This window comes from Saccopteryx bilineata, chromosome 10, assembly GCF_036850765.1.
Source record: "Saccopteryx bilineata isolate mSacBil1 chromosome 10, mSacBil1_pri_phased_curated, whole genome shotgun sequence".
NCBI classification, from domain to species: domain Eukaryota; kingdom Metazoa; phylum Chordata; class Mammalia; order Chiroptera; family Emballonuridae; genus Saccopteryx; species Saccopteryx bilineata.
Genome location: NC_089499.1, coordinates 19,988,684 through 20,015,432, shown reverse-complemented (window position 1 = coordinate 20,015,432; position 26,749 = coordinate 19,988,684). Strand labels below are relative to the sequence as shown.

At 47.7% G+C, this 26,749-nt stretch overlaps 1 protein-coding gene and 1 non-coding gene across 2 annotated transcripts in view; one reads left to right on the top strand and one right to left on the bottom strand.

Annotated features, from left to right (window-relative positions):
- TGFBR2 (transforming growth factor beta receptor 2) overlaps positions 1-25,825 on the top strand; it is a 96,106-nt gene extending 70,281 nt beyond the window's left edge. The window contains exons 4-7 of the mRNA XM_066244366.1: positions 1,489-2,285; positions 3,943-4,084; positions 19,557-19,684; positions 23,039-25,825. Coding sequence (XP_066100463.1) covers positions 1,489-2,285; positions 3,943-4,084; positions 19,557-19,684; positions 23,039-23,218 — 1,247 coding nt within the window. The 3' untranslated portion in view covers positions 23,219-25,825. The remainder of the gene's footprint in view (positions 1-1,488; positions 2,286-3,942; positions 4,085-19,556; positions 19,685-23,038) is intronic.
- On the bottom strand, positions 15,238-15,312 carry TRNAN-GUU (transfer RNA asparagine (anticodon GUU)). The gene has a single exon. It is a non-coding gene; the product is annotated as a tRNA-Asn (tRNA).
- Positions 25,826-26,749: the final 924 nt, after the last annotated feature.

Sequence of the window (26,749 nt, the reverse complement as noted above, 5' to 3'; positions counted from 1 at the left end):
GACTTACCCATTTTACCCTCCTATCCCCTATTCTAATGTCTGTGTCTATGAGTTTCCTTTTTTTTTTTGCTTGTTACTTTTTTGTTTTATATCCCAAGAGTGAAATCATATGTTTTTGTCCTTTTCCATCTGACTTATTTCACTAGCACAATACCCTTTAGATCCTTCCATGTTGTCACAAATGGCAATAATTCTTTTTTTTTCGTGTGTGTGTGTGTGTGTGTGTGTGTGTGTGTATGCGCGCGCGCGCGCGCGCCACATTTTCTTTATCCAGTCAACCACTGATGGACACTTAGGTTGTTTCCATATCTTGGCTATTGTCAATAACGTTACAATGAACATGAGGGTTTAATTCAAACTAGTGTTTTCATATCTTTGGATAAATACTCAGAAGAGGAATAGCTGGGTCATATGGTAGCTGTATCCTTCATTTTTTTGAGGACCCTCCACAATGTTTGCCACAGCCTCTGTACCAGTTCACAAGGAACACTGTTTAACTAGCTTCTACCAAAGCCAGCACATGAACCAGAGTTTGGGATTAAGACATTGTAGTTAAAAAGTAATGTCAAAGGCTCCTCCATCAATCCACAGAGCCAGCTTCCATGGTCCAAGTCAGAAAACAGCCTGCATTTCCTTCTTTAACTTCTCTAACCTTTGTTGCTATTCAGTATTTCTATTCTGTGAAACTACAAATCACATGCACGCTGCAAAGAGGAATATTGGGTGAATACAGTATAAGGTAACTAACTTGCAAAGAGACCCTTTCCACAGGCTCTACCACCACTAGGCCCAGAGCTGATGCTTGAACATAGCCTGGATGTTGATCAGAACGGAACGAGTTGGGTTTATAAAAGAGCAAAGATTATGGGAGCACTGTGGCCATCTCTTTGTTTTTTACCAAATACTATATATGCAAGTTTTTGGAAACAGAAGTTGTCATTCTTTCTGTATTACCAAAGCCTCCTGCAATGCCTTGAATATAGTCAACACTCAGTAAACGCCTTTTCCATGTATTCAACACTTGTCAGAGACCTGACGGGTGCTAGGTGTCATTTACAGTCGTGAGGAAGGCAGACAAGGTCCCTGTCAGCATCAAGTTGTCAGTCGGCTGGGGGTGGGGAAAGTAGGGAAAGACAGAGTCGTAGATATTAGACTTAAGTTGTGCTAAATTGTTACACAGGAAAAATGTAGGGTGCTATGAGGTTGTATACAAGAAAATAATTTCCAAGTTTCCCTAGATTTCTTTTAGGCAGTGGCATTTAAGCTGAAGTTTGAAGAAAGAGTACGAGACATTGAACGAATGGCCAGAGGCAGGGGAGACAGGGGCACACTAGCATCCATCCCCGGAATAAACATTCACAATATGTTATTTATAAGAACTATACTGGTGTTGAAATATCTAGACGCCTGGGTGTGCACCCTCTTTCTCACAGTACAAATCTGTTCAACTCCCAACTCCTTCTGTCTCTTGTTTTGTTTCCACATTAGAATATTATACCAACAACCCTGACTTGTTGCTAGTCATATTCCAAGTGACAGGCGTCAGCCTCCTGCCACCACTGGGCATCGCCATAGCTGTCATCATCACCTTCTACTGCTACCGGGTACACCGGAAGCAGAAGCTGACTCCATCCTGGGAGACCAGCAAGCCGCAGAAGCTCATGGACCTCAGCGACCTTCCCATCATTCTGGAAGATGACCGCTCTGACATCAGCTCCACGTGTGCCAATAATATCAACCATAACACGGAGCTGCTGCCCATCGAGCTGGACACCCTGGTGGGGAAAGGTCGCTTTGCCGAGGTCTATAAGGCCAAGCTGAAGCAGAACACTTCAGAGCAGTTTGAGACCGTGGCAGTCAAGATCTTCCCCTATGAGGAGTACGCCTCCTGGAAGATGGAGAAGGACATCTTCTCGGATATCAACCTGAAGCACGAGAACATCCTCCAGTTCCTGACGGCCGAGGAGCGGAAGACGGAGCTGGGGAAGCAGTACTGGCTGATCACTGCTTTCCACGCCAAGGGCAACCTGCAGGAGTACCTCACGAGACACGTCATCAGCTGGGAGGACCTGTGCAAGCTGGGCAGCTCCCTCGCCAGGGGCATCGCTCACCTGCACAGCGACCACACCCTGTGCGGCAGGCCCAAGATGCCCATCGTGCACAGGGACCTCAAGAGCTCCAATATCCTCGTGAAAAACGACCTGACCTGCTGCCTCTGTGACTTTGGGCTTTCCCTGCGTCTGGACCCCACCCTGTCTGTGGACGACTTGGCCAACAGTGGGCAGGTAAGTTAGAGCTGGACTCCTCTCACCTGTCCCTGCCCCAGCCTACCTCTTGATCCCTAATAAAGCCCTCCACTCTTGATACTTGTCTGGGTCCCGCTGTCTCCTGACAGGGTACCTTTGCTAGTAGTGAGCTGGCATTTCTCCTCCTGTTTCTTTCAATCCTCCTGACCCAGGACAGACATTTTTCTCCTTCGGTCGATCCTCATTTCTCTTCCATTTGCAAATTATTTTTCTGTGCTTCAAACACTGTTAGCACTTTATCTCTGGTGTTTTTTTGTTTCCTCTTATGGTTGTACTCAGCCCGTTCTACTCTGTACTGTTAGTGGTTATCTAGTTTTATTTTGTTTCACATTCTTCTAGAAGGCAGTAGTGTCCTTGAAGTCCAAATCCTCGTCCACTTGGTCACATCTAGCGCAACGCCTTGACCGGTGGAAGTGACCAATGAGTATGTGTTGTGTGAGCGGGGGTGGGGGGGGCGAGTGAATGAATGAACAGCTCCACTTTTGAAGCATCTCACAGAGTGAAATAGAAACCTGTGTAGCTAAGGAGCTATTGGAAAGGGACTAGAAATCACCGAGACACCTTTAACGAAGGACGGGGGCCCCCTGTTCTCCCACACGCCGGAAGCTTAGCTGTGGATTAGAGTGGAGTCTCCGGAGCACCAGTGTTTTCTCTAACCAGGTGGGGGAACGTGCTTCCGAAGGCTTTAGTTCCTGCTCCGTCAGCCCTCGGGGTCTGGGGCTGCACAGGCATTCTGGAGGTAAACATGTGGAAACATGAACAGATGAATGTGCCAGGAGAATGACTCATGCAGTGACCTATGAATAAGAAAAAAAAATGTCTTCTAACGCATGCCAATGAAAAAAAACATTCTTTGGGATAAAAATATCAGCTCCCTTGAGCTTCCTCAGCTCCTTGGGAAGGTGGGACTTCATTGTCACTTAGTTGAGCTATATGTGCTGCATTGTCAAACAGTGAAGTGAGTCCTTTCGTAGAAAGACCCTCCTTTTTTCCCTTTATGTCTCCATATTTTCATATTATCAATCATCACCCAAATAAAACTACGTAAAGATCCAGATTTAGTCTTTTTGCTGTTGGAAATATTTTCATACAATCTAATTTAGTAGAGACTTTTATGAAAATATGAACTATGTTCTCGGCACACTGAAATGTGCCAGGGGGTAAACAAGAGGAGATTAAGACAGACCTTCAGTGACCAAAACTAATGGAAATTATTATTATTTCCACCATAAATCTTGGAATTTCAGGAATGAAGAAATACTTAATTTACACAAACAAAAATCAACATCTAAAGTATCACCGATGTTGTCTTGCAGGTTTTCTGCCAGGATGTTAATTGTATAATACGGTGACATATATCACGGGGCTAGACAAGGCAGTGCTGGGATTTGGCATTTCCTTATTTTGGCATCCTTTGTTTATATTCTTTCAAGGGTGGTGTGTTCAGGAAGAGAATACCTATTTTTAAAACTAATTACATAAGCTCTACCTATTCTAAGCAGGTCTCATTATTTTAAAACAGTGTTGTGCCTTTTGAAAGTTTATCTACCCACGTAGGGGACAAACATCAGCTAGATTTTGAAAATAAAAATGCAATTGGAACGCAATAACGGGCCTCCGTGTGCTTCTGCCTCAGGTGGGGACCGCACGATACATGGCCCCGGAAGTCCTCGAGTCCAGGATGAATCTGGAGAATGTCGAGTCCTTCAAGCAGACGGATGTCTACTCCATGGCTCTGGTGCTCTGGGAGATGACATCCCGCTGCAATGCAGTGGGGGGTATGTATGGACTCCCCCCCTTTCTGGCGCCATGGTGGTGCATGTGCCTTCAAAGTGATGTCATGCTATTTGCTTCAAACATGATTCCAGGGTTACCCCCAAAGAGTTAGCCCCACAATGAGAGCTGGTTGAGATCTGGTAGTACATAGCCATGCCAGGGTGGTTTGGAATTGTGCTAAAAAAGCCTAGGTCTTTAAACTGAAAGCCATGCTTGGAGCATCAAGCTTTTTATTTCCTTTCTTAAAGTATAGTTATTTTTTTTCTCTCTTGACATACTTCTCCATAGAGATTTTAAATATCTGGCAAGTGATGAACACTAATAATGTAAGAATTATTTCTAGTTATCAAATGGATACTATTCAGAAAAGTATCTGATTTTATTTAGTTAGTTTGTTGGTGTTTTAAGGGTTTTCAGAATTATATGATCCAGGAAATAGATTTGACTCAAAATGTACTTTTATGGATCCAACTTTTTTTGTTGGGCAAAACAAGCAAAATGGTTTGATGGGTTTGCTTAGGTTTTGAAAAATCTAGTAAAGAGAGGCTACTGAGGAATGCAGTATTCTTAAGGGGCATGGGGGGTGTCATTGTTTTAGAGCAGGGGTCCCCAAACTACGGCCCGCGGGCCACATACGGCCCCTGAGGCCATTTATCCGGCCCCCGCTGCACTTCCGGAAGGGGCACGTCTTTCATTGGTGGTCAATGAAAGGAGCACATTGACCATCTCATTAGCCAAAAGCAGGCCCATAGTTCCCATTGAAATACTGGTCAGTTTCTTGATTTAAATTTACTTGTTCTTTATTTTAAATATTGTATTTGTTCCCGTTTTGTTTTTTTACTTTAAGATATGTGCAGTGTGCATAGGGATTTGTTGATAGTTTTTTTTAATAGTCCGGCCCTCCAATGGTCTGAGGGACAGTGAACTGGCCCCCTGTGTAAAAAGTTTGGGGACCCCTGTTTTAGAGAGTACTGTCCTTCGCTCTCTCTAGATGTGAGAGTGGCTGAGGTCTACAGGTCTTCATCCTTTCCCGGCTCTCTTCTCAGTAGTTTCCATCAGGGGCTGCGGTCCCACCTCGGAAATATCTGCATCTCAACGTAGTCCTGGCTGACTGCTAAGTCAAACCCAGAGGACTTGAATTTTATTTTTAACTCTTTGTTTTGTCATTAATTTGAGACTTTCAAAATAGTTGCAGAAATAGCAGAGACGGGAAGTTAACATTGGTACAATATTCTTAGTGAATCTAATAGAACTTATTCAAATTTCCAAGTCCCCAAGACTGTCCTTTTCTAGAACAGAATCTAATCCAGGATCCCCCATTATGTTTAACATTCGTGTTTCCAAGTCTCCTTCAACTTCTGCCTGGACGTGGTCTGTCTTTGTCTTTCATGACCTTGGCACTTTCAGAGAACTCAGACCAGTTATTTTATAGGTAGGTGGTCTCTCGCTTGGTTTTTGATTTTTCTCATGATTAAATTGAGATTGTTTATCTTGGGCAAGAATAGCACAGAAATGAGCTATGCCCTCCTCAGTGTCTCATATCGGGGGCCTCTTTAGTTCCATCGCTTGGTGAAGGTGGTACCTGCCAGGTTTCTTCCCTGTAAAGTAACTATTTTCTTTTTCCATTTGTAATGAATACATATCTTCTGGGAAGGTACTGTGACCCGTTTGTAAAGATACTAAACAACATGCCTAGTAAGAATTCCAGACCTGTTTCTTATCATCTTTCTACCTGCTAACTGTAGGATCCTTGAGTAGTTCCTGCGTGCAATGTTTATTGCAGTCATGTTTTTCTAAAACAGTGATTCTCTATTTGTCTTATTCTACCTCTGTTTAGTGTAGGTCTTCTGTGAGGAATAGCTATTCTTTCATTTACCATCCCGTTACCCATTTCTTTAATTGTGCATTTATATCCGTATGGAGTTGTGGATCTTTTTTTTTTTTTTTCTTCATTTTTATGAACCTGGAAACAGGGAGAGACAGTCAGACAGACTCCCGCATGCGCCCGACCGGGATCCACCCGGCACGCCCACCATGGGGCGACGCTCTGCCCACCAGGGGGCGATGCTCTGCTCATCCTGGGCATCGCCATGTTGCGACCAGAGCCACTCTAGCGCCTGAGGCAGAGGCCACAGAGCCATCCCCAGTGCCTGGGCCATCTTTGCTCCAGTGGAGCCTTGGCTGCAGGAGGGGAAGAGAGAGACAGAGAGGAAAGCGCAGCGGAGGGGTGGAGAAGCAAATGGGCGCTTCTCCTGTGTGCCCTGGCCGGGAATCGAACCCGGGTCCTCCACACGCTAGGCCGACACTCTACCGCTGAGCCAACCGGCCAGGGCTGGAGTTGTGGATCTTTATTTTAGTTTCCGGGTATCCAATATTACCATTATTTAATTTGTTGCTTTGATTAGCATAGCTCTGGTTACTGGGCCAGTCTACTCAACATGTTGCCCTAGGTGGGTTTGCTGGCTCTGCGTCTTTATCCTCCTGTTTAGAATGAGCTCAGCCCATTTTCCAGGATGGGTCCCGGTTCAGACCCTCCCCCTGAAAACCTCGCTGCCCCATCACCCTGGGCAGGAACCTGGGGATGGCACTTCCTCTCCGGCTGATGCTGTTATTTTCTGGTTTCCTGCCTGAGATTTTTTTCCCCCCACAGCACTTTCAAGAGTAACTGGGTTTTTCCTTGCACAGTGAAATTTGTTTAACCAAGTTTCAGCTGCTGAGAATCATTTTCTGTTTGAAAGCTTTGACAGTTCCAAGATGAATTCTTAGACCCATTGGAGCTGTGCAAGAGATGATGCTGTTGTCACTGTCAGAATCAATTTACCTACATTTCGGCATCTTTTCTTTCCAACCCCATTATTCTATAAACATGAGCAGGAGACGGTCTCTCTCTCTCTCTCTCTCTCTCTCTCTCTCTCTTTCGCTCTGTTAGGGCAGCAGCTGATTAGGGCAGACTCTGAGCTCCCTGCCATCGCTGGTACTGAGGACAGAAGCCCTTTCCTGTTAATATTTGCTGAGTATGGGGGAATTCAGACTAATGGGGAAGAACGGAGTCCACCAGTGTCTACCAGGTCTAAAAACAGATACAGTGTAAACACGTGTTCCCAAGGCAGGAACAGGGACTTATTTGTTCCTCTGGTTTCAGAAAACCTTTCACAACCTTGAAGGTAAGAACAGACAGAGACGGCTTTTGGGGAACCGGAAGGAGGCCACCCCAGTTCTCATTTTGTTTGATCTTCAGCCCACAGTTCTGTTTCTTCTATCTCTGCGCAGGCTGGAAAAAAAAAAAAAAGAAGAACAAAAGTTATTTATTTAGGGTGATTTTGGTCCAACAGAAAGTCCTTCAGTTGATTAAATGTGTGAACTCACGTAGTTAAGTCCTTTTTTTTTTTTAAACTTCTTTGAAGAGAATTTTTTTTTTTATCTTCTTGGTATGCCTTCAACACCTTAAAGACAGATTTCTTTTAGCCTCACCTTAATTTCAGACTTTCCTTTTACATTTCAAGAGTCTCTTGGAAGGTGTATAAAAGCCTGAAGATGAATGTGTTCCCTTCTGGCTGTTGTAGAAACACACGTGTAAAGCCGGGTCTTGCTCTCAAGAAGCATGTGATTTACTGATGAATCAGACTTTTATTTTTTTTCTCCTCCTTAAAAAGTTACACATGCAGACACAGTTCTTACCTTACAAAGAAAATCGATAATCATTCCCTCCAGTTGGTGCCAGGCTTTAATTTATAAGATCTAACCGAACGGGGCAGGATGAAATGGGCTTTCTTTTCCTTAAGCTTAAACTTCTTTTCTGTGGCTTGAAATACAACATCTGCAATTACTGTTTGTTTGTTTTTTTCATTGCCGGTCTCATTTCAAAAAAGGAAATGTGGACTGTGCTTACTTTAGCGTGAGGAATTCTAGATCGATATTTGATTTCACAACCCAGGGCCACTAATATTCTCTCTAGTTTATTCTGAACGGGAGGACATCTAACTGAATGAAGTAGGAGACAGTCGAGGCAGCAGTGTGAACTCCCAGTTTTCCGGCCTCTGAGCAAGTCCATTGTGTTTTTCTGGTTGAGCCCAAACTTTTCACGGGGGTGGGGGTGCGGAGCTCAGCACTTGCTCGCCCCTCTGGGTTCCTCTCCACACAGCACCCTGGTCATCCTGAAGTTGTCTGTTAGGTCTCAGCTCCAGCCTTTGTCTCATGCTGTGTTCTTGGGACTGGGACCCGGAAATCGACCCCTAAACAGGCCAGCGCAGTTCAGTAGCGGTTAGTGCCGCAGGAAGGTAAGGCAGGCTGCGCCAGGGACAGAATGCCCATGCCGGCTAAGGGACGAACGTGTGGTGGTAGGGTCAGGCAGTGAGGCGCGGGTCAGCTCTGGAAGGAAAGATAAGACTCAGGGGTGTCCTCCTGAGCTGCAGCCTTTTCCGGCTGGCTTCTGCTCTGCGCAGAGCAGCACAGACAGAGCAGCCCGCTGGGGAACGTGCACTCTTATCAGGTGAGAAAATGCAAACAGGTGATAACAGAGCCATTCGGAAGCCAGCTGGTACAACTTCATTAGCACAGATTTCCACCTAGGAGCCCAAGAGATGGGCTGTCATAATCTAAGACAGTGGTCGAAAGGGAAAGGCTTTCTGCTGGAGCTAGGTTTGGTCATGTAATAAAACACAAAGTAATAATTGCTACTGTGACATGAGCACTAGCTTAATGGATCAGCTCATTTAATCTACTGAGGACACGCCTGACCAGGAGGTAGCGCAGTGGATAGAGCGTTGGACCAGGATGCGGAGGACCCAGGTTCGAGACACCCTGGTCGCCAGCTTGAGTGAGGGCTCATCTGGTTTGAGCAAAAAAAGCTCACCAGCTTGGACCCGAGGTCGCTGGCTTGAGCAAGGGGTTACTTGGTCTGCTGAAGGCCCACGGTCAAGGCACATATGAGAAAGAGATCAATGAACAACTAAGGCATTGCAATGAAAAACTGATGATTGATGCTTCTCATCTCTCTCCCTTTCTGTCTCTCTGTCCCTATTTATCCCTCTCTGTCTCTGTAAAATAAATAAATAAATAAATAAATAATCTAGTAAGGACTGTTTCAAGTACGTACTATTCTTGGCCCCATTATACAGATGAGAAAACAGAGGCTTCAAGAGATAGAGAAAGTTGTGGAGCCAAGAATCAAAGCCCTGTTGTCTGACTAGTCCATAGGTCCTAACCTTCCTAGTACGTGATAATAGAGTACATATCTAATGAATGTCAAGTACGATTACCATTATTTTTATTAAGGCAGTCAGTACTACTTGGTGCATCCGGGCCTTTAGCATACAGCCTTTCTGAAGTACCTGACCAGACAGTCACACATGGAGCACACTCAATGATGACCCCACTTCTTTCTTTCCTTTCCAAGCAAGAAGAGGGGAGATTGACAGACTCCCGCATGTGCCCTGACCAAGATCTGCCCAGCAAGCCCCATCTAGGGCCAATGCTCTGCCCATCTGGGGCCATGCTTGCAACTGAGCTATTTTTAGCACCGGAGATAGAGGCTTCACAGAGCCATCCTCAGTGCCTGCAGCCGATGCACTCAAACCAATTGAGCTATGGCTGCAGGAGAATTGAGAGAGAGAGGACAGGGGGAGGGGTGGAGAAACAGATGGTTGCTTCTCCTGTGTGCCCTGACAGAGAATCAAACTTGGAACATCCACATGCCAGGCTGACACTCTACCACTGAACCAGCCGGCCAGAGTGACCCCACTTCTGAAAGATTCCATTGATTGACTTTCCTGTGTCCTCCAGGTGGATGGATCTCTGTTCATAGAATCCCAAGGCTACTAAAGTCCGTAGGCTGTTGCAGGCTCAATGTCTTCAAGTCTGAGATAACTTCCTTATTCTTTAATTTCTCTGAAGATATATTCATTCATCATTCATTTATTCACTCAATAACTTTTTATGAAATACCTATCACATGGCAGGCATGATTCAGAATACTAAGGATAGAGCAGTGAATAAAACCAGTCTCTGTCCTCAAGGGACAGAGAGTCTAATGAAGAGCTGATATTCTAGACAGACAAGTAAGGAACAAGTAGATACAGAACATCGGGGGTGGGTGCGATGAATTTTAGAAAGAAAAATAAAGCAGAGTTAGGGACTAGATACTGACAGAGGGTGTTATTTCAGATACTTTGATCATCTGAAAGAATGCCAGAGAAAAACCATGAAAACAAGGGTTTGAATGACAAACCTGGAGAACAGTTCTCTTTTACAAAGAAATCTCTGTCCGTGGCGTTCAGTGTATTTGGTGTCCATGCAAGTGTTTGTGGGAAGTCTGGGAGGCAGTCTAAGGTGGGGTGCCCCTTGAGGCCCCCCTGTTGGCCAACACAGCAGGCACAATATTCATGGCACCCCCAGCCAAAACTGGCCCATAAGCCTGCAGACTTCCAGATCTCGAGCCATTCAGGCCTTTGAATAGAAGCTGACACAGAACAGCTGGCCCAGCGAGCAGTTAACAAAGAGGGGAAGCACAGCCTCCAGAATGGCTCCTGAGCGTGTGGTCAGCTTGCCGCAGGCCTGCGAGGCGGGCAGAAAGTGCAAATGCATCAACGAGAAAGGAGGTGGGGGGAGAGGGGGGAGAGAGAGAGGGCCTGAGGGCTAAAAGGACTGGGATGGAAGCCCTGCATTTTCCTGGACTTCAGGGTAGTCTCATTTGGAAGGCAGATATAAAAACTCAGGGGCCCCGCTTCGGGGAAAACTGTCAACAGCTCTGCTGCACTGTGAAGTTGGAACTCCAATCAAAGCAACAGCTGGGTGCCAGATGCTGACTTTCAGAGGGATGTCTGCTGTCCCTGAGACTTGGCCTCTGCGCGCTGAGGAACCGGGGAGGGAGACGCAAGCGGAGTTTCCCTTAGGAGCCTTCTGAGAGAAATGAAAGGAAGCTGCAAGGACCCGGGAGTTGGGGCAGGTGGCTTCTGTCGTGACAAGACTGTGGGGAAAGGCAGGGGAGGGGGAAGGGGTTGGGAAAAAGAACAGGTTGTTCTCTCTCTCAAGCAGTGAAATGAAGTGGTTCTTAGGAAAGACGGTGTTTGAGGCGCTCCAGGAGACCCTGAGGTGTTGAGCCTCATCCACCTGGTGTGGGAAACCATTGGTGGGAGGAGACGGGGGCTTGGGCTGAGAACATCATTGTACCGTATGGGCATCTGTCTTGGGTTGGGCATTGCAGACCTTGGAACGAGAATTTGAGTGGATATAGTTTATTTGGGAATAGAGCTCAGGAAATGCCAATAAGGCAACTGGGAAGTGAGTCACGAAAGGGAAGGAAGCCAATAAGTGGTCTGTTGTCAAGCAGGTCTCCACGGTGGACAACTGGAGCTTGACCTTGCTGAGGACCCGGGTACAGCGTTGAAACGCACACCTCAGCATCACACCACCCAGCTCTGGAGGAAGCTGGGTGTTTATCTTACAACTCCCATCCGTCTTTGGTTAAGGGCTGCTCTTAGGGCCGGGTGGGAGGGTGAACTCCCAGCACCCCCCTGCGTGCATGAGAAGGACAAATATAGGGGTTTGTATGGCCAGCCATCCTATAGCAGTCTCCAGTGGTCCCCGTTATCTGTAGTTTCAATTTCTGCAGTTTCAGTTGCCCGAGGTCATTCAAAAGTATTAAATGGTAAATTCCAGAAATGATTCGTAAATTTTAAAATCGCACGGTGTTCTGAGTGGCGTGATGAAATCTTGCATTGTCCTGCTGGGGAAGCGAGTCACTCCTCCTCCTAGCGTTCCCACACGCCGTTTACGTTCCCCTGATGGTCTTGGTGTCTCAGTGCTTGTGTTCAAGTCAACTTGGTTTTAGGTAACAATGCCCCCAACACCCAAGAGTTGTGATGCTGCCAATTAAGACATGCTGAAGAAAACTGTAAATTGCTTTTTTTAAGGGAAAAAGTATAAGGTTTTGACTTAATAAAAATGAATCTTAGCCCTGGCTGGTTGGCGTGCAGGAATCCTGGGTTCGATTCCCGGCCAGGGCACACAGGAGAAGCGCCCATCTGCTTCTCCACCCCTCCCCCTCTCCTTCCTCTCTGTCTCTCTCTTTCCCACCAGCAGCCAAGGCTCCATTGGAGCAAAGTTGGCCCGGGCGCTGAGGATGGCTCTGTGGCCTCTGCCTCAGGCGCTAGAATGGCTCTGGTTGCAACAGAGCAACGCCCCAGATGGGCAGAGCATCGCCCCCTGGTGGGCATGCTAGGTGGATCCCAGTCGGGCGCATGCAGGAGTCTGTCTGACTGCCTCCCCGTTTCCAACTTTGGAAAAATACAAATAAATAAAAAGAATCTTACACGCACGCACAAACATACTCACGCACGTTGAGGGGAGGGGTGGCAGTACTCAAGGTTTCAGGGATCCACTGGGGCCTTGGAACATGTCCCCCACGGGTCAGGGGACCTGCCCGACTGAGTGATGATGGCGGCGGACACTGTGACTTCTCTGATTTTGTGGCTATGGGAACTAAGGCACAAAGTGTAGACATCTCTTTTCCAGGTCCTCATGTCTAGTTTATGATGGAGCCAGGGCAAATAGACCTGATAGCATCCCAACTTACGATGCATATTGTTAGCACTATGGTTTCAGTGCTAAATTCTCTGAGCTCTTTGCTTTGTTTTTTCTTAGAGGCATTTCCAGATTTTTTTTTTTTTTAAAGGGTGGCTCCCATTCTAGGTCAGCCGGGAATCACCATCTCTGAACTAATCCCACTCACCCTGTAGCATGCTCCCCTCGCAGTTTGTCACAGGAGGGAGCCCTGAGCCGGGGCATTGTCTGATCAAAGGCACCAAGAGGAACTCCAGAAAATACCACATTTATTCTGTTGCCGAACATGCCCTGATCTGGCGCCTGCGGTGTAAAATGCCAGTCTCCTTTTCCCTACCCACACCACCACCCGTCCACTGACTGCCCTAGCCCCGGAGTGGTGTGATATTGAGAAATAAAAGCAGTAAAGAGACTGGTGGCTTTTGTCATCAGTGGTTTTTTGTTTTTGTTTTTTTGTTTTTGTTTTTGTTGCATAGCTTGTTTAGAAATGACTAACCATAACATCCAACAAGGGCTGGCAGGGTCCCTGTCTCAGGGTCATATGGCGGGGAGCGCTCAGCCAAGGCAGCAAGGGACTCATTTGTTGCGTTTGTGACAGGCATGTTCCCAGATAGGTTCATTCTGGTTGGGGGAGAAAGAACTCACTGAAATGCTTGGTGGAGCAGGAAGCCCCGAAAGCTTCCTAAAAAGGCAACACCGTTGCATCAGCCCAACAGTGAGACAGCCAGCCCATCTGAGGACTCTTCCCGGAATCCAGGGCGCTCTTGGGCCTAGATTTTCTCAACTGTAAAATGAGGTGTTGGATTGCATCTCTGAAGTCTCTTCTTTGCCATTCTCTGTCTGACTCATGTGAAACCCTTAAAATATCTTTACTAACTTGGGTTCATTTTCTCTGCTGAGATGAAACTCCTGTTCCTTGCAAAACATGTAGACCAGGGGTCCTCAAACTAGGGCACCCCTGGGCCGCATGTGGCCCCCTGAGGCCATTTATCCGGCCCCCGCCGCACTTCTGGAAGGGGCACCTCTTTCATTGGTGGTCAGTGAGAGGAGCACATTGACCATCTCATTAGCCAAAAGCAGGCTCATAGCTCCCATTGAAATACGGTCAGTTTGTTGATTTAAATTTACTTGTTCGTTATTTTAAATATTATATTTGTTCTCATTTTGGTTTTATTTACTTTAAAATAAGATATGTGCAGTGTGCATAGGGATTTGTTCATAGTTTTTTTTTATAGTCCGGCCCTCCAGCGGTCTGAGGGTCAGTGAACTGGCCCCCTGTGTAAAAAGTTTGGGGACCCCTGATGTAGAGCAATGCTGTGGAAGTGGGCTCTATGGAAGGGGCTGGTCCTCAAACAGGCTGTTTCCAATTTGTGATAGGATAAGGACAGAAACTGAGAGTAGGTGTTTAGTAACTTTCATAGCGACTTGGTGTTGCCATGACACCCACATAGGATTCATTTTTGTTGTAATTCATTTCCACAGTGTTTCACCAAAACCTCAGAACTATGGGCAAAACATCTGCTGTAAATATATGTCTATATGTCTATATACATATTTATAGATATATAGATATATAGATATATAGATATAGATATAGATATAGATATAGATATAGATATAGATATATATGGAAGTGCTCATCCATAAACAAGCAGGGAGAAATTTAAATCACTTTTAATGCCACTGTCCAACTTAAGCCCCTTTTGTGAAACAAGGAGTTAGGAGTTGAGAGAGATTTGCTTTTTTTCTATGTCTGTCTATTTAGTGTTTTTATAGTTTTAATCATATGCATTTTTCTAAAATAAAAATACTGTAAGAAGCAACATGGAAGAGAAATGGGGATAAAAGAGACATCATTTGCCCAAGTGGATCAAGCACCGCAGCCTCTGGGTGGCTAAAACCACGGGGCGAAGGTTGGAGCTGAAAACCCACTTTGTGCCAGTCACCAACTGCTCGATCCCCCAGCACTGCCTGGGGGTCAGTGAATGAGGTTCTGTGCCAGGAAGGACCATGGGTGCCCCCCTGGCTGGCAGGGGCTTCCTGCCCTCTAACCACCTCCACTAGGGTCCAGGCTTCCATGCAGGTGTCTGTGGCCACCTCTTCTTGCTCAGCTCAAGTAAGCGTCCGGGGTATTCTGAGGGACTCTGAGAAGAATAGGGACCAGTTAGGAAAAGGCCTCCTGCATAATGTCCCTCAGTGGTTCTCTTCCACCTTCTGATGGAGGCCCGAGGATGGCATAGCCTTATTAGCCATATAGGACAAAAAATAAAAAATAAAAAGGCCATACTGAGGGTGCTTTTTTTTTTTTTTTTGTATTTTTCTGAAGTTGGAAACGGGGAGGCAGTCAGACAGACTCCCGCATGTGCCCGACCGGGATCCACCCGGCACGCCCACCAGGGGGCGATGCTCTGCCCATCCAGGGCATCACTCTGTTGTGACCAGAGTCATTCTAGCGCCTGAGGCAGAGGCCACAGAGCCATCCTCAGCGCCCGGGCCAACTTTGCTCCAATGGAGCCTTGGCTGCAGGAGGGGAAGAGAGAGACAGAGAGGAAGGAGAGGGGGAGGGGTGGAGAAGCAGATGGGCGCTTCTCCTATGTGCCCTGGCCGGGAATCAAACCCGGGCTCCTGCACAACAGGCCGACGCTCTACCACTTAGCCAACCGGCCAGGGCCCTGAGGGTGCTTTTTATGACTGCCACAATCCAACATTATGGTGGTGGCCTAACATGGCAAATGGACACGTTAGGTCATTTTTATACATATTATAGGGCATGATAAAAGAAAATGGTGGGAGTAGGATTTCCAAATGAGGGAGAAGAGCAAAGAAAGAGGAATTGCAGAAATTCATAAGAAGACAAAAAGCAAACTTCCATGTTTGAGAAAATATATAGAATATAAATATGACACATTTCCTCAGAGTTGAAGAGTCAGCTTAAAACAGGCATAGACTTTAAGGCCCCATCCCCATCCCTGACCTGAAAGACTACTTGAGTATCAAGGGGTGTGGCAGTTTGGATCAAACGGTGATCTCCCCAGATTTGTCTATTTTGAACTTGGAGGGAGGCAGAAGACTCAGAGATTCTTCCCTCCCCCCCCCCCCACTCCCCAGCAGTGTGGCTCAGAGGGTCTGTCTCTTTGCCGGCCCCTTTCGGGCTACCCTGACCGTCCCGTCCTTCCCTAGATCATCTCTCACAGCCAGAATAGGGCAGGCTTCATACCCTTTGCAAATAATAGGGAATCTCACAGCTTCTCAAGGTTTTAGGCAAAGTAGGAAGCAATTCAGGGAAAATTCTCTTTGCTCTGGGGAAGCAGACCTTTTGTCTGCTGTGCCACAGAAGCATTCGTTACTTTTTCTTCAAGAAGAAAGAAAAAGGCATTTCCATTCCTGATGTCCAATGCCTTCCTCTCCCAACTCTCACCCATTCCCCACGGACTGCATAGAGCTCATCACTAAAGCAACCACTGTGATTTTGTGACTTGGAAGATTAGTACTTCCAATGAAGTAAACTGTCCCTGGGTTCTAATCTCAACTATGTAGACTTTTTTTCTTTGTTCTCAAGGAATCTCAACCGTGAGGTCAAAATCTGGGATTGATTCTAAGCTCAACATTTTTCTCCCCTGATTGTGGTCACCCCACCCCACCCCCTTCTGAGCATCGTGCTGTGGGAACTGGTGATGGGTTAGTACTTTCAGTTTCTACAGAGGAGGCCACCTTAAGGCTTCCTCGGTGGCTTTGCAACTGGTCGGAGGATGTGAGACTGACGTAGGGAGAAAGGAGAAAGTACTTCCTGGCCAGCTTGACCAGAAGTAGAGACTAATGCAAAAATATTTGTGCAATGGCCTTTTGAGAATAGGGTCTGATGAGAAGGCGTGAGAGAAGCAGGAAGGGGGAGGAGCTCACAGACCTATAGTTTCGGGAGAGGTCCAGCCTCAGCCTCGCCTTGTGGGGAGCTCTGGACATGAATTGCACCAGCTTTTTCCCCTCAGAGGCAAGAGGGTTAGACTCTTGAAACTTCCACATTAATTTGCCATTGGCTGTAGGCTTCCCTTTGGGGCAAGGCTGTCATGATCTGGAAATCTCCACGGTAGGCAGCTTCATCAGCCATGGGCAGTTCTCCAGAGAAGGCTAACAGTGTGAGCCCTTAGGACTCAACACCTGGGGCAGGCAGCTGGAGTCTGGTACCCTAGGCTTAGTAAAGGGATCTAGACAGGGGGTCAACCACACCAGCTACGACAACTACAACAGCTGGAAATGGAGAATCAGTGGACTGATAACATTATGTAAGGAGCAATTTAGATCATATACAAATCCTCTCATAATGTAGTGTAGTATAGTGTAGTGTACATAGCTCAAGGCCTGGCATTAAAAGGACAGAATATTACTTGATTAGATGGGATTACAAGATCACTCTGGAGAGGACATAAACATCATTCCGTCCAGCCCCTTCCTCTTATAAACGAGGAGAATGAGGTTACCCTTACTGAAAACCAGCTCTGATTCTCAGTCCTTTGTTTTTGCTTGAATTCAACCCAACTCCCTATTTATCGAATGCCTGCTATGTATAAGGCACAGTTTCAGGCACTGGGTGGGGAATTGCAGGACACAGACCTTAGCCTCTGCCTTGGGACTTTACAGTTGGTAGAAGAAAAGAGAATGAAGAAGGAAATAATGACGGCATGCAAGTCAACATGCAGATCTCACCCCCAGAGCAGTAAGGGTTACGTGCTATGGACACGGAGGGTGGTTGGTGCTTATCTCAATGCGATGGGAGGCCTTCATTCCAGATTTCTCCACATTTCGAACTATGTGAAAAGAAAACATCCTGCCAGCTTCTCTTTGCGTGAGCCTGAAGAAGATAAGTATGCAAGCAGGGTTCTGGGAAAGGGGGAAGAATCCCACATAAACAAACAAGAACAAGCCATCCCTTTTCAAGCTGTCATTTTGCCTTGAAAGTTTCTTCAATTCTTAGCCTGCAAGGGCAAATGAGTAAAAGTTTTACTCATTAAGCAGGATTATTTTCAAGCTATAGGTCAAAGGTCCCACTTCCTGGGGAGAAAAATGTTGACTCCCGCTCCATCTCCTCTTTTTAGCTCAGATGTGTTCTAGTCCTGGAATGTTTTTCTATATTCTAAACTGGCCTGAGTCTCCTGACGTGCATCTTAGTCTATCCACTTGAATTAGTGTACTGTTTTAATATTCAACCGGAGGATGCGCATTGCTACTTTGGACGGGATCTACAACTCACTCACTCACTCACTCATTCATTCATTTGCTCACCGCAGCATTTATTAAGAGCCTATTGTATGAGAGGCCCTCTCACCGGTGCTGGGAATACAAGAATGAGAAAGGAACTCCATATCTGCTCTCAAAAGTGCACGGTCTAGTTGGGTGAGAAGAATAAGCATGCGGTTATATTAAAATATAACATAGGCCCTGGCCGGTTGGCTCAGTGGTAGAGCATCAGCCTGGCGTGTAAGAAGTCCCGGGTTCGATTCCCAGGCAGGGCACACAGGAGAAGTGCCCATCTGCATCTCCACCCCTCTCCCTCTCTTTCCTCTCTGTCTCTTCCCCTCCCACAGCCAAGGCTCCATTGGAGCAAAGATGGCCCGGGCGCTGGGGATGGCTCCTTGGCCTCTGCCCCAGGCGCTAGAGTGGCTCTGGTCGCGGCAGAGCGACGCCCCGGAGGGGCAGAGCGTCGCCCCCTGGTGGGCGTGCTGGGTGGATCCCGGTCAGGAGCATGCGGGAGTCTGTCTGACTGTCTCTCCCCGTTTCCAGCTTCAGAAAAATACAAAATATATATATACTGAACTAGAGCCCTACCCAAGACATCTGATCTAGAATGGCCTGGCGGTGGGGGGTGGGGGATATTCAAGGAAGTTCCTCTAAAGAAATCGTCTTTAGTTGGAACCGAAAGCCCTAGCGAAGGGATATATCCTCTTCTGTTATTTATTTTATAGCAAGTCTCATTGAGGGAAAATTACTTTTCAAAATTTTGTTTATGTTATTAATCTCTCCCCTCTGTCATCTTACTAAATAGCATTTCAAAAACTTTTTTCCATCATTGGTATCCTAAGGAGCCTTTGTAGACATTTTTTTTCCTTAATGTTTCTCATGAAAGTATACATAACATAAATTTACCACTTTTAACCATTTTTAAGTGTACAGTTCACTAGCAGTAACGATAGTGTGCAACAATCACCATTATCTATTTCCCGAACCTTTTCTTTTCATCTTCCCCAGCTGAAACTCGGTAAGCCACTAAATACTAACCGTTCACCTCTTTACCCTGGCGACCACTGTTCTGTGTTCTTGCTCTATGAATTAGTCCAAGTACCTCATATAAGTAGAATCGTACAATATTTATCTTCCTCTGTCTGGCTGATTTCATTTAGCTTCAAGTTTTCAAGGTTCATTTGCGTTGTAGCATGTATCAGAATGTATCAGAATCTATCAGAATGTCATTCCTTTCTTGGCTGCATAACCACGATCTTTAACACCACATATGAAATTTGTCTGTGTCCTGTGGGCCTTTGTAGGCCTACAGACCAGTCTAATACGTGAAACTGGACTGGTTTTTGCTCCACTGGGGCAACATCACCCCACTGAGAATGCTTGTGTTTAAAATGTAAGCTTAGTGACCGTGTTGGTCTTGCTCTCCACTCTGTCCCCGGTTGTTAGCCCAATACTTAGCACATAGCAAGCGTTCAATAATCAGTTCTCAGGCTTTTTCCACAATCACTCCTTCCTTCTTGTTTTAACACACAATTATTAAAAATTACGCTCAGAGCCATCAGGGACATACTGACACTAGGTGCCTCGTGCTGTCCAGCCAGACCTCCCAACATGCTCATGTCCCCAGGCTGCACACACCCTTCTCAACGGCCCTGTGTTTGCTTTTTTTTTTTTTTTTAACAGAAGTGAAAGATTATGAGCCTCCATTTGGTTCCAAGGTGCGGGAGCATCCCTGTGTCGAAAGCATGAAGGACAATGTGTTGAGAGATCGGGGACGACCAGAAATTCCCAGCTCCTGGCTCAACCACCAGGTAAGGAGTGACTGCTATGAAAGGGGCACTTGAGGTGACGTCTTGGGTAGGAGAGAATTCTGGGCTATGAGGCTTCCATCCGAGGGCAGTTTCCATTGTGTTCTGGGATCCACTTAGGTTTTGTTTATAAAGAAAATTTCAGAATTTCAGTCAAGAGGGCTGACCCTGTTATTTTAAGTCCCAACTGGTGGGCAGATATGACATTCAAAGAGGACTCACAAATAATAATTTGAAGAGCATCTGTCACATTGTCCCAGCCCCTTGGGTTCCAGTTAAAGTATTTTGTTTGTAGCCTCTGCCATTCAGGTTTAGACCTTTATATAGGGAGTTTATGTTTTGTTCCCTTTTGGGTTCCAAATCTTTTCTTCTGAACAAGTGTAGAAGGAAACACTTAGCAGAGAGAAAAAAGCATAGTATGTCAGCCAGCTGGACCAAGAGGAGAAGGGCATGTGTATGCTCAGGGCCGTGTGTAGGCGTGTGCTCAGGGCCGTGTGCCGGCGTGTGCTCAGGGCTGTGTACAGGCGTGTGCTCAGGGCCTTGTGCAGATGTGTGCTCAGGGCCTTGTGTAGGCGTGTCCTCAGGGCCGTGTGCAGGCGTGTGCTCAGGGCCGTGTGCAGATGTGTGCTCAGGGTCGTGTGCAGGCAGTGCACTTGGAGCTGAGGAAGAGGCCGACTCATCAGGAGTGAAAGAACGAAAGCAGAGAGAACTGCAAAGAACAAACAAAATCTGTCTGTTGGGAACATCCTAATGGCTTCCTTTAGTTATTTTTTTTCTTTTCAAGAAAGGGTAGATAAAGCCATCCTTAGCAGGGCAGTCGTTCCAGCCGTGCAGGGAGACCTGTCCGACTGCTTTGGCTGGGGCGTCTGGACGAGGGCAGTAGTAAGAGAAGAAGAACCGAGTGGTAGGTTGTGAGAGCAGGGGGGCTGTGTGACACACCCTGGAAAGAGCCGCGGAGGAAGCACGGGAGGGAACTGTGTGCCCCGTGTCACCGAGACTGTCCTTTCCATGGCGGAAAGCCCTCCGTGGCCTCCTTTGGACGAATTCCCTGATCCAATGAAAGCTGGGGTTGAGTCACAGGCTTTCCTACGGGCAAGGCGAGTTCAGATAAGAAACAGAAACAGCAGGTCAGGCATGACCAGGAGGACAGATGGAGCAGGAAGCTGGGCCTGTGCGGATCCTGGCCCGGGGCCACGTCCAAGGACAGAGCCTAATAAAGTCAGGGGAACGTGACCGGCTGTGATAGCCCAGGGCTTCCCTGGGGCCTCGGGCAAGGCCTCTGTGACTCGGACAAGGCCAGACTGCTCTGCGTTCATCAGCAACACCCTCGTGTTGCTCCTTTCAAACTCGGTTGCCTCCTAAGCTGTACAGTTCTTGTAATGAAGCCATTATTCATGATGATAAAATTCTGGAAAGAATTTGCATAATACATTTTTTCTCTTAATGAGATTTGTTGCCCTATTGATTTCAAGTTAATGCTTAATATTTAATTTAATTTACTGCCTGTAATTACAGTGTCAGAATAAAATAAATGTTACTTGTGTACCAACAATAACACTCCACTCTTTAACAGGGCCATCAATCAATACCGTCAATTAGGTGAATTATACAATTAATTCAACATCATGAGCTCACTCACAGGGCGGGAAGGGAGGGAGAGGCACCTGGGTGTGTTAGAAAAGTTACAAGTATGAGGAAAGTGCTGGTTTTTCGGGACAGCGTTGGGATTCATCTGCCCCGCCAGACCCACCTGTGTGAGGGGTCGCCACAGGTGACAGGGCTGAGCCTGTCACTGTCAAGAGTGCACACTTGTGGCTGCCTACCGGCTGTCACCTGCCTGCTTTATTTCCAGGACTTGAAATGATAGCGAAAGTATTTGCAATGCAAACCAAACATCGGGCCCTGAAAGAGGGACCTTCACCATGTTGCTGGGCGGATTTCCCGGAAGGGGCTGTTGAATGGGGCCCTTACGGGGTCAGACTGAACCCTCTGAAAAGGCCCCGCCGCGTCAAGCAGGTCATTCCTACACAGACAGCTGTTTCATAGGGCCCAGCCTCATGTTGGAGAAGAGGCACAGAGGGCATCCTTTGGCAGTTGTTACTAAATCACTCCACAAAACGTGTAGACATACATCCCAAAACAAAACCAGACTAATACCTGGACTTTTCTCCGACTGGGGAAATTGGTCCTGTTAAAATAGAAATGTGTATACGATTCCAGTGATAAGACATTCTGGAAAAGGCAGAACCACAGAGGCAGTAGAAAAATCGGTATTTGCCTGGGACTCGCGGAGGGGGGGGGGAGGGGGAAGTGGGCGGGTGACCAGGGGGAGCACAGGGGACTTGTCGGGCACCGAACTTACTATGTGGGATACTAGCGTGGGAGATCAACATTTGTCAGACCCAGGGCGTGTATCCTAATGCAGACTGTGGTCCTTGGGTCATGTGTCAGCATTGGTTCATTGGTTTTGACAAATGTACCACACAGGTGCAAGATGTCGCTGTGAGGGGGGCGGGGGCGGGGTGTCAGGGGGATGTGGAAACTGTACTTTCCACTCAGTTCTGCTGTGAACCTACAGCTGCTCTGAACAATACGGGCTAAGACTGCTCTAGAAACAGAGAAAGGTGGGAAGTGGTGTCGGGCACTCCAGGGGAATTTTCAGGCCTCGGGGAAGCTGCTGTGCTCCAGAAGCCTCCTGGAGGGTCCTCGTTGCGACTCTCCATTCCCTGACTAATGTGATGAAAAGGCACCCGAGCGAATAGGAAGAGCAGGTGTCCGGGGCCGCCTGCACAGCCTGCCGCTCGGTCCCCAGGCCACCCTCCAAGCCGCCCGTCGGGGAAGCGCTGTTGCCAGGACATGTCCCATGCACAGATGTCCCATGCACAGATGTCCCATGCACAGCTCTTGCTCGCCCGGCCTGCACTGCAGGAACAAGGTCCGCGGGCCACGCGCCCTCCCAGGGGCCCGCCCACTCATGCCGCCTGTGGCCTTCTCTCCCTCTGCAGGAACAAGGTCCGCGGGCCACGCGCCCTCCCAGGGGCCCGCGACCCGCCCGCCCGCTCATGCCGCCTGTGGCCTTCTCTCCCTCTGCAGGAACAAGGTCTGCGGGCCATGCGCCCTCCCAGGGGCCCGCCACCCGCCCGCCCGCTCATGCCGCCTGTGGCCTTCTCTCCCTCTGCAGGAACAAGGTCCGCGGGCCACGCGCCCTCCCAGGGGCCCGCCACCCGCCCGCCCGCTCATGCCGCCTGTGGCCTTCTCTCCCTCTGCAGGAACAAGGTCCGCAGGCCACGCGCCCTCCCAGGGGCCCGCCACCCGCCCGCCCGCTCATGCTGCCTGTGGCCTTCTCTCCCTCTGCAGGGCGTCCAGATGGTGTGCGAGACGCTGACCGAGTGCTGGGACCACGACCCGGAGGCCCGCCTCACGGCGCAGTGTGTGGCCGAGCGCTTCAGCGAGCTGGAGCACCTGGACAGGCTCTCCGGGAGGAGCTGCTCGGAGGAGAAGATTCCCGAGGACGGCTCGCTGGGCACTACCAAATAGCTCTTCCAGGGCAGGCTTGGGCCAAGTCCAGAGAGAGGCCGCCTGTGTCACCAAAGAACAGAGGCAGCGGGAAGCTGCCCCTAAACCGACGGATGCTTCCTGGAAAACCAGGGCCCGCTCTCGCCCTGTAAGCCGCGGGATTGAGCTGAGATGGCAGCGGCAGGGAGCGGGTGACATGGAGCATTCTATGCCTTTGACGTTGTCATAGGATAAGCTGTGTTAGCGGTTCCTCAGGAAATGAGATTGATTTTTTTACTATAGCTAATAACATTTGCACTTTATTAACGCCTGTATATAAATATGGAATAGCTATGTTTTATATATATATATATCTATATATATATATCTATATATGTCTATATCTATATATATATAGCCATACTCTGGAAAGAGATGCAGAAAAAGATCAGCTATTCCCAGGAAACTGGCTTGATTGGTGAGCCGCAGAGTCGATTGCAGAAGAAAGGATCCAGGACATTAGCACTTGACAATCACACACGGGATGGATGGTTCTCTGACTGCACGAGGGGGGACTTGGCATTAGGTGTCTCAGAGTCTGCTGTGGCCACTTGGCACCCGCTTTTGCAATATAATTCCCTGTGTGTGGGTCCTCACCTAGCCCTGGAGCTACTTCTAGTCGCACTGTTTGGGGACCGGATCCCGGGGTTTCTGGGTGCCCTCATTTCTCCTGGACTGTTCACCTGTGCTTCAAGCCCCACACCTGGCTTGTGAAACCACCTTCCTCAACCAGCTCAGAAACTTTGCCCCATCTCTTGTAGTTTAAACGTTTTGAACCCATTTTTTTTCCTTCACAGGCTGCAGAAAAGTCAGGACAAATTGCCTTATCCGTGAAATTGCCACACCGTCTACTAATAAGATACATGTATACACATAGACACACACATACAGATATATTTTCATCCCCCTCCACCTATGTTACCCTGATCCCTTCCCAGCCCTTCTCCCTTTCCTAAAAAGGATCAAGTCTCCCAGGGGTTCCTTGTGTTCACTTGTTCAGCATGCTTGGTGGGAGCCTCTAGCTTTCTAAGCAACGCCAGTACGTTCCACGCTCTGGGCTCCTGAGTGCGGGAGTCTGCTCCGCACCGGTGGAGAGGATTTGAGCTGCTGCCCCAGTCAGGACTGTTTTCTTGGGCACTCTGAATATAGGTTTTATTTGGTCAGCACTGCATTTAACAAAATTGAGCCACTTTAAAAATATTTGGACATTTTACACACACACGCACGCACGCATGCACATAGACAGAATCTTGGGGTCCTCCCACGAGAATAGCTAGCAGGTGCTTTCCAGTTCCCTCTCACCCACATCATTCATAACATGAAAGCGTGGACACACTTAGAAAGCTGCCTCACGTCGTGACTTAAGCGTTTTCTGCCTACCCCCACCCCCATCTGGGAATCTAAACCCGCCCCTGACCAAGGTCCCTTGTAAGAAATGTGCATCCTAACAGTCATTTTCTGACTATATATATATATCTTGCCTTTGATTGCCTCCCTCTCCTCGATCTGGTGTTAACATTTGAAGATGGCCTATTTTCTTTTTCTTTTTACTAAAGGGGACCTCTATGAAGAGGTCCCGGGTTAACCCAGGTCTCTTTTGTTATATATTAAGAGCCTTCCCTTCTGTGTTAGGGAGGGGAACCTTTCTGCCAAGAAGCTTTCATCACAAATACCCATCTCTCTCTCTCTCTCCTACCAGCCTTCCCAACCTTTGCAGACTTTCCTAGTGAGGATTTTTGCATGTGGGCCACAGGAGTCCCATTTGCTGGTAGGACATCTGCGTCCACGTGGACAAGAACAAAGAATGAGCTTTAATACACCATAGGAAACTCGTTCAACCACAAACAAGTGTTAATGCTGCAAATAATCTCTCTTTTTTTTTCCTGTTTTTTGTTTGTTTGTTTAAAGTTTTTTGAAGCTACTTATTTTCAGCCAAATAGGAATATTAGAGAGGGACCAGCAACGAGCAAATCAGGTCTGTTTGGATTTTGGAAGATCTCATCTCATCGGGGTTTAGCAGACATGCTGAAGTTTGGGATTAGGTGGAACTTCTAGGCACCCGGCCCTGTAGGGGTGGGCTGAGGGGGGGTTAAGGTAAGGTTGGCTGCAATACCGTGGAAGTGCCCAGAAACTCTGTGCACTATAATAAGGCTGTTGACACCGTCCCAATAGCTGTTACTCATTGACCTCTAGTGGTGAAGTTCTAGAATACTGTCCTTGAATGATTCAAAAGAGCTTCATCACTCCCTTCTGGGTCACTGTCAGCATAAACTGGAATGTAGTATCAGATAATACTGTGGCTTATTTTGTTTATGTTTTCACTTCTTATTCAAGACGAAGACCAAGGAATAACTTTCTGTAGTTCCTAAAAATACTGACTTTTATTTTTTACTACTATACATAAAGGGAAAGTTTTATTCTTTTATGGAACACTTCAGCCGTACTCATGTATTAAAATAGGAATGTGAATGCTATATACTCTTTTTATGTCAAATGTCTCAAGCACTTATTTTCATACTGTGCATCGTTCGTCTTTTATATAAATAAAATGATTATTAGATTAAATAAAGCAGAAATACTCAGGTCAGCTTCTTGCCTCCTGTTTCTATTCATGGTAGCTAAGCCCCTTTGGCTTGCTTGGCTATTTTGCAGTTTATGTAGGAAACTATATTGGGACAATTCCTCCCCAACTTTTTCATTGTCACTGTCTTCTTCAACTGACAGTCTCAGGTCCCCCTCCCCCCCCCTTTGTTTTTTTACAAAAAGCATTTATAGGCCCTGGCCGGTTGGCTCAGCAGTAGAGCGTCGGCCTGGCGTGTGGGGGACCCAGGTTCGATTCCTGGCCAGGGCACATAGGAGAAGCGCCCATTTGCTTCTCCACCCCCGCCCCCCCCCTCCTCTCTGTCTCTCTCTTCCCCTCCCTCAGACAAGGCTCCATTGGAGCAAAGATGGCCCGGGCGCTGGGGATGGTTCCTTGGCCTCTGCCCCAGGCGCTAGAGTGGCTCTGGTCGCGGCAGAGCGACGCCCCGGAGGGGCAGAGCATTGCCCCCTGGTGGGCAGAGTGTCGCCCCTGGTGGGCGTGCCGGGTGGATCCCGGTCGGGCGCATGCGGGAGTCTGTCTGACTGTCTCTCCCCGTTTCCAGCTTCAGAAAAATACAAAAAAAAAAAAGCATTCATGGAAGTTCAGTAATACAAGATGCAGCGTGTGCTATGGGTGGCCTGCCCTTTCTCCCAGGGCTTTGGAGGGTCCTCTGCATCTCCTGGCCGCCATCTCTGCTTGTTCCCCTGTCCCCACCATCCAGGGACTGCGTCCATCCATGTGACAGCCCCTCCCAGGGCTTGGCACAGCCGAGGTCGCTGCTAAGGGCTGCAGAGAGCAAGTACCTCTTGTTTCTGTTTTCTCCTTTCCTTATACTGGCAGCTCTGGCTGTGGACCAGGCGTCCCCTGACTGCGGCCCTCTGAGGCTATTTATCCACCCCCCCCCCCCGCAGCACTTCCGGAAGGGGCACCTC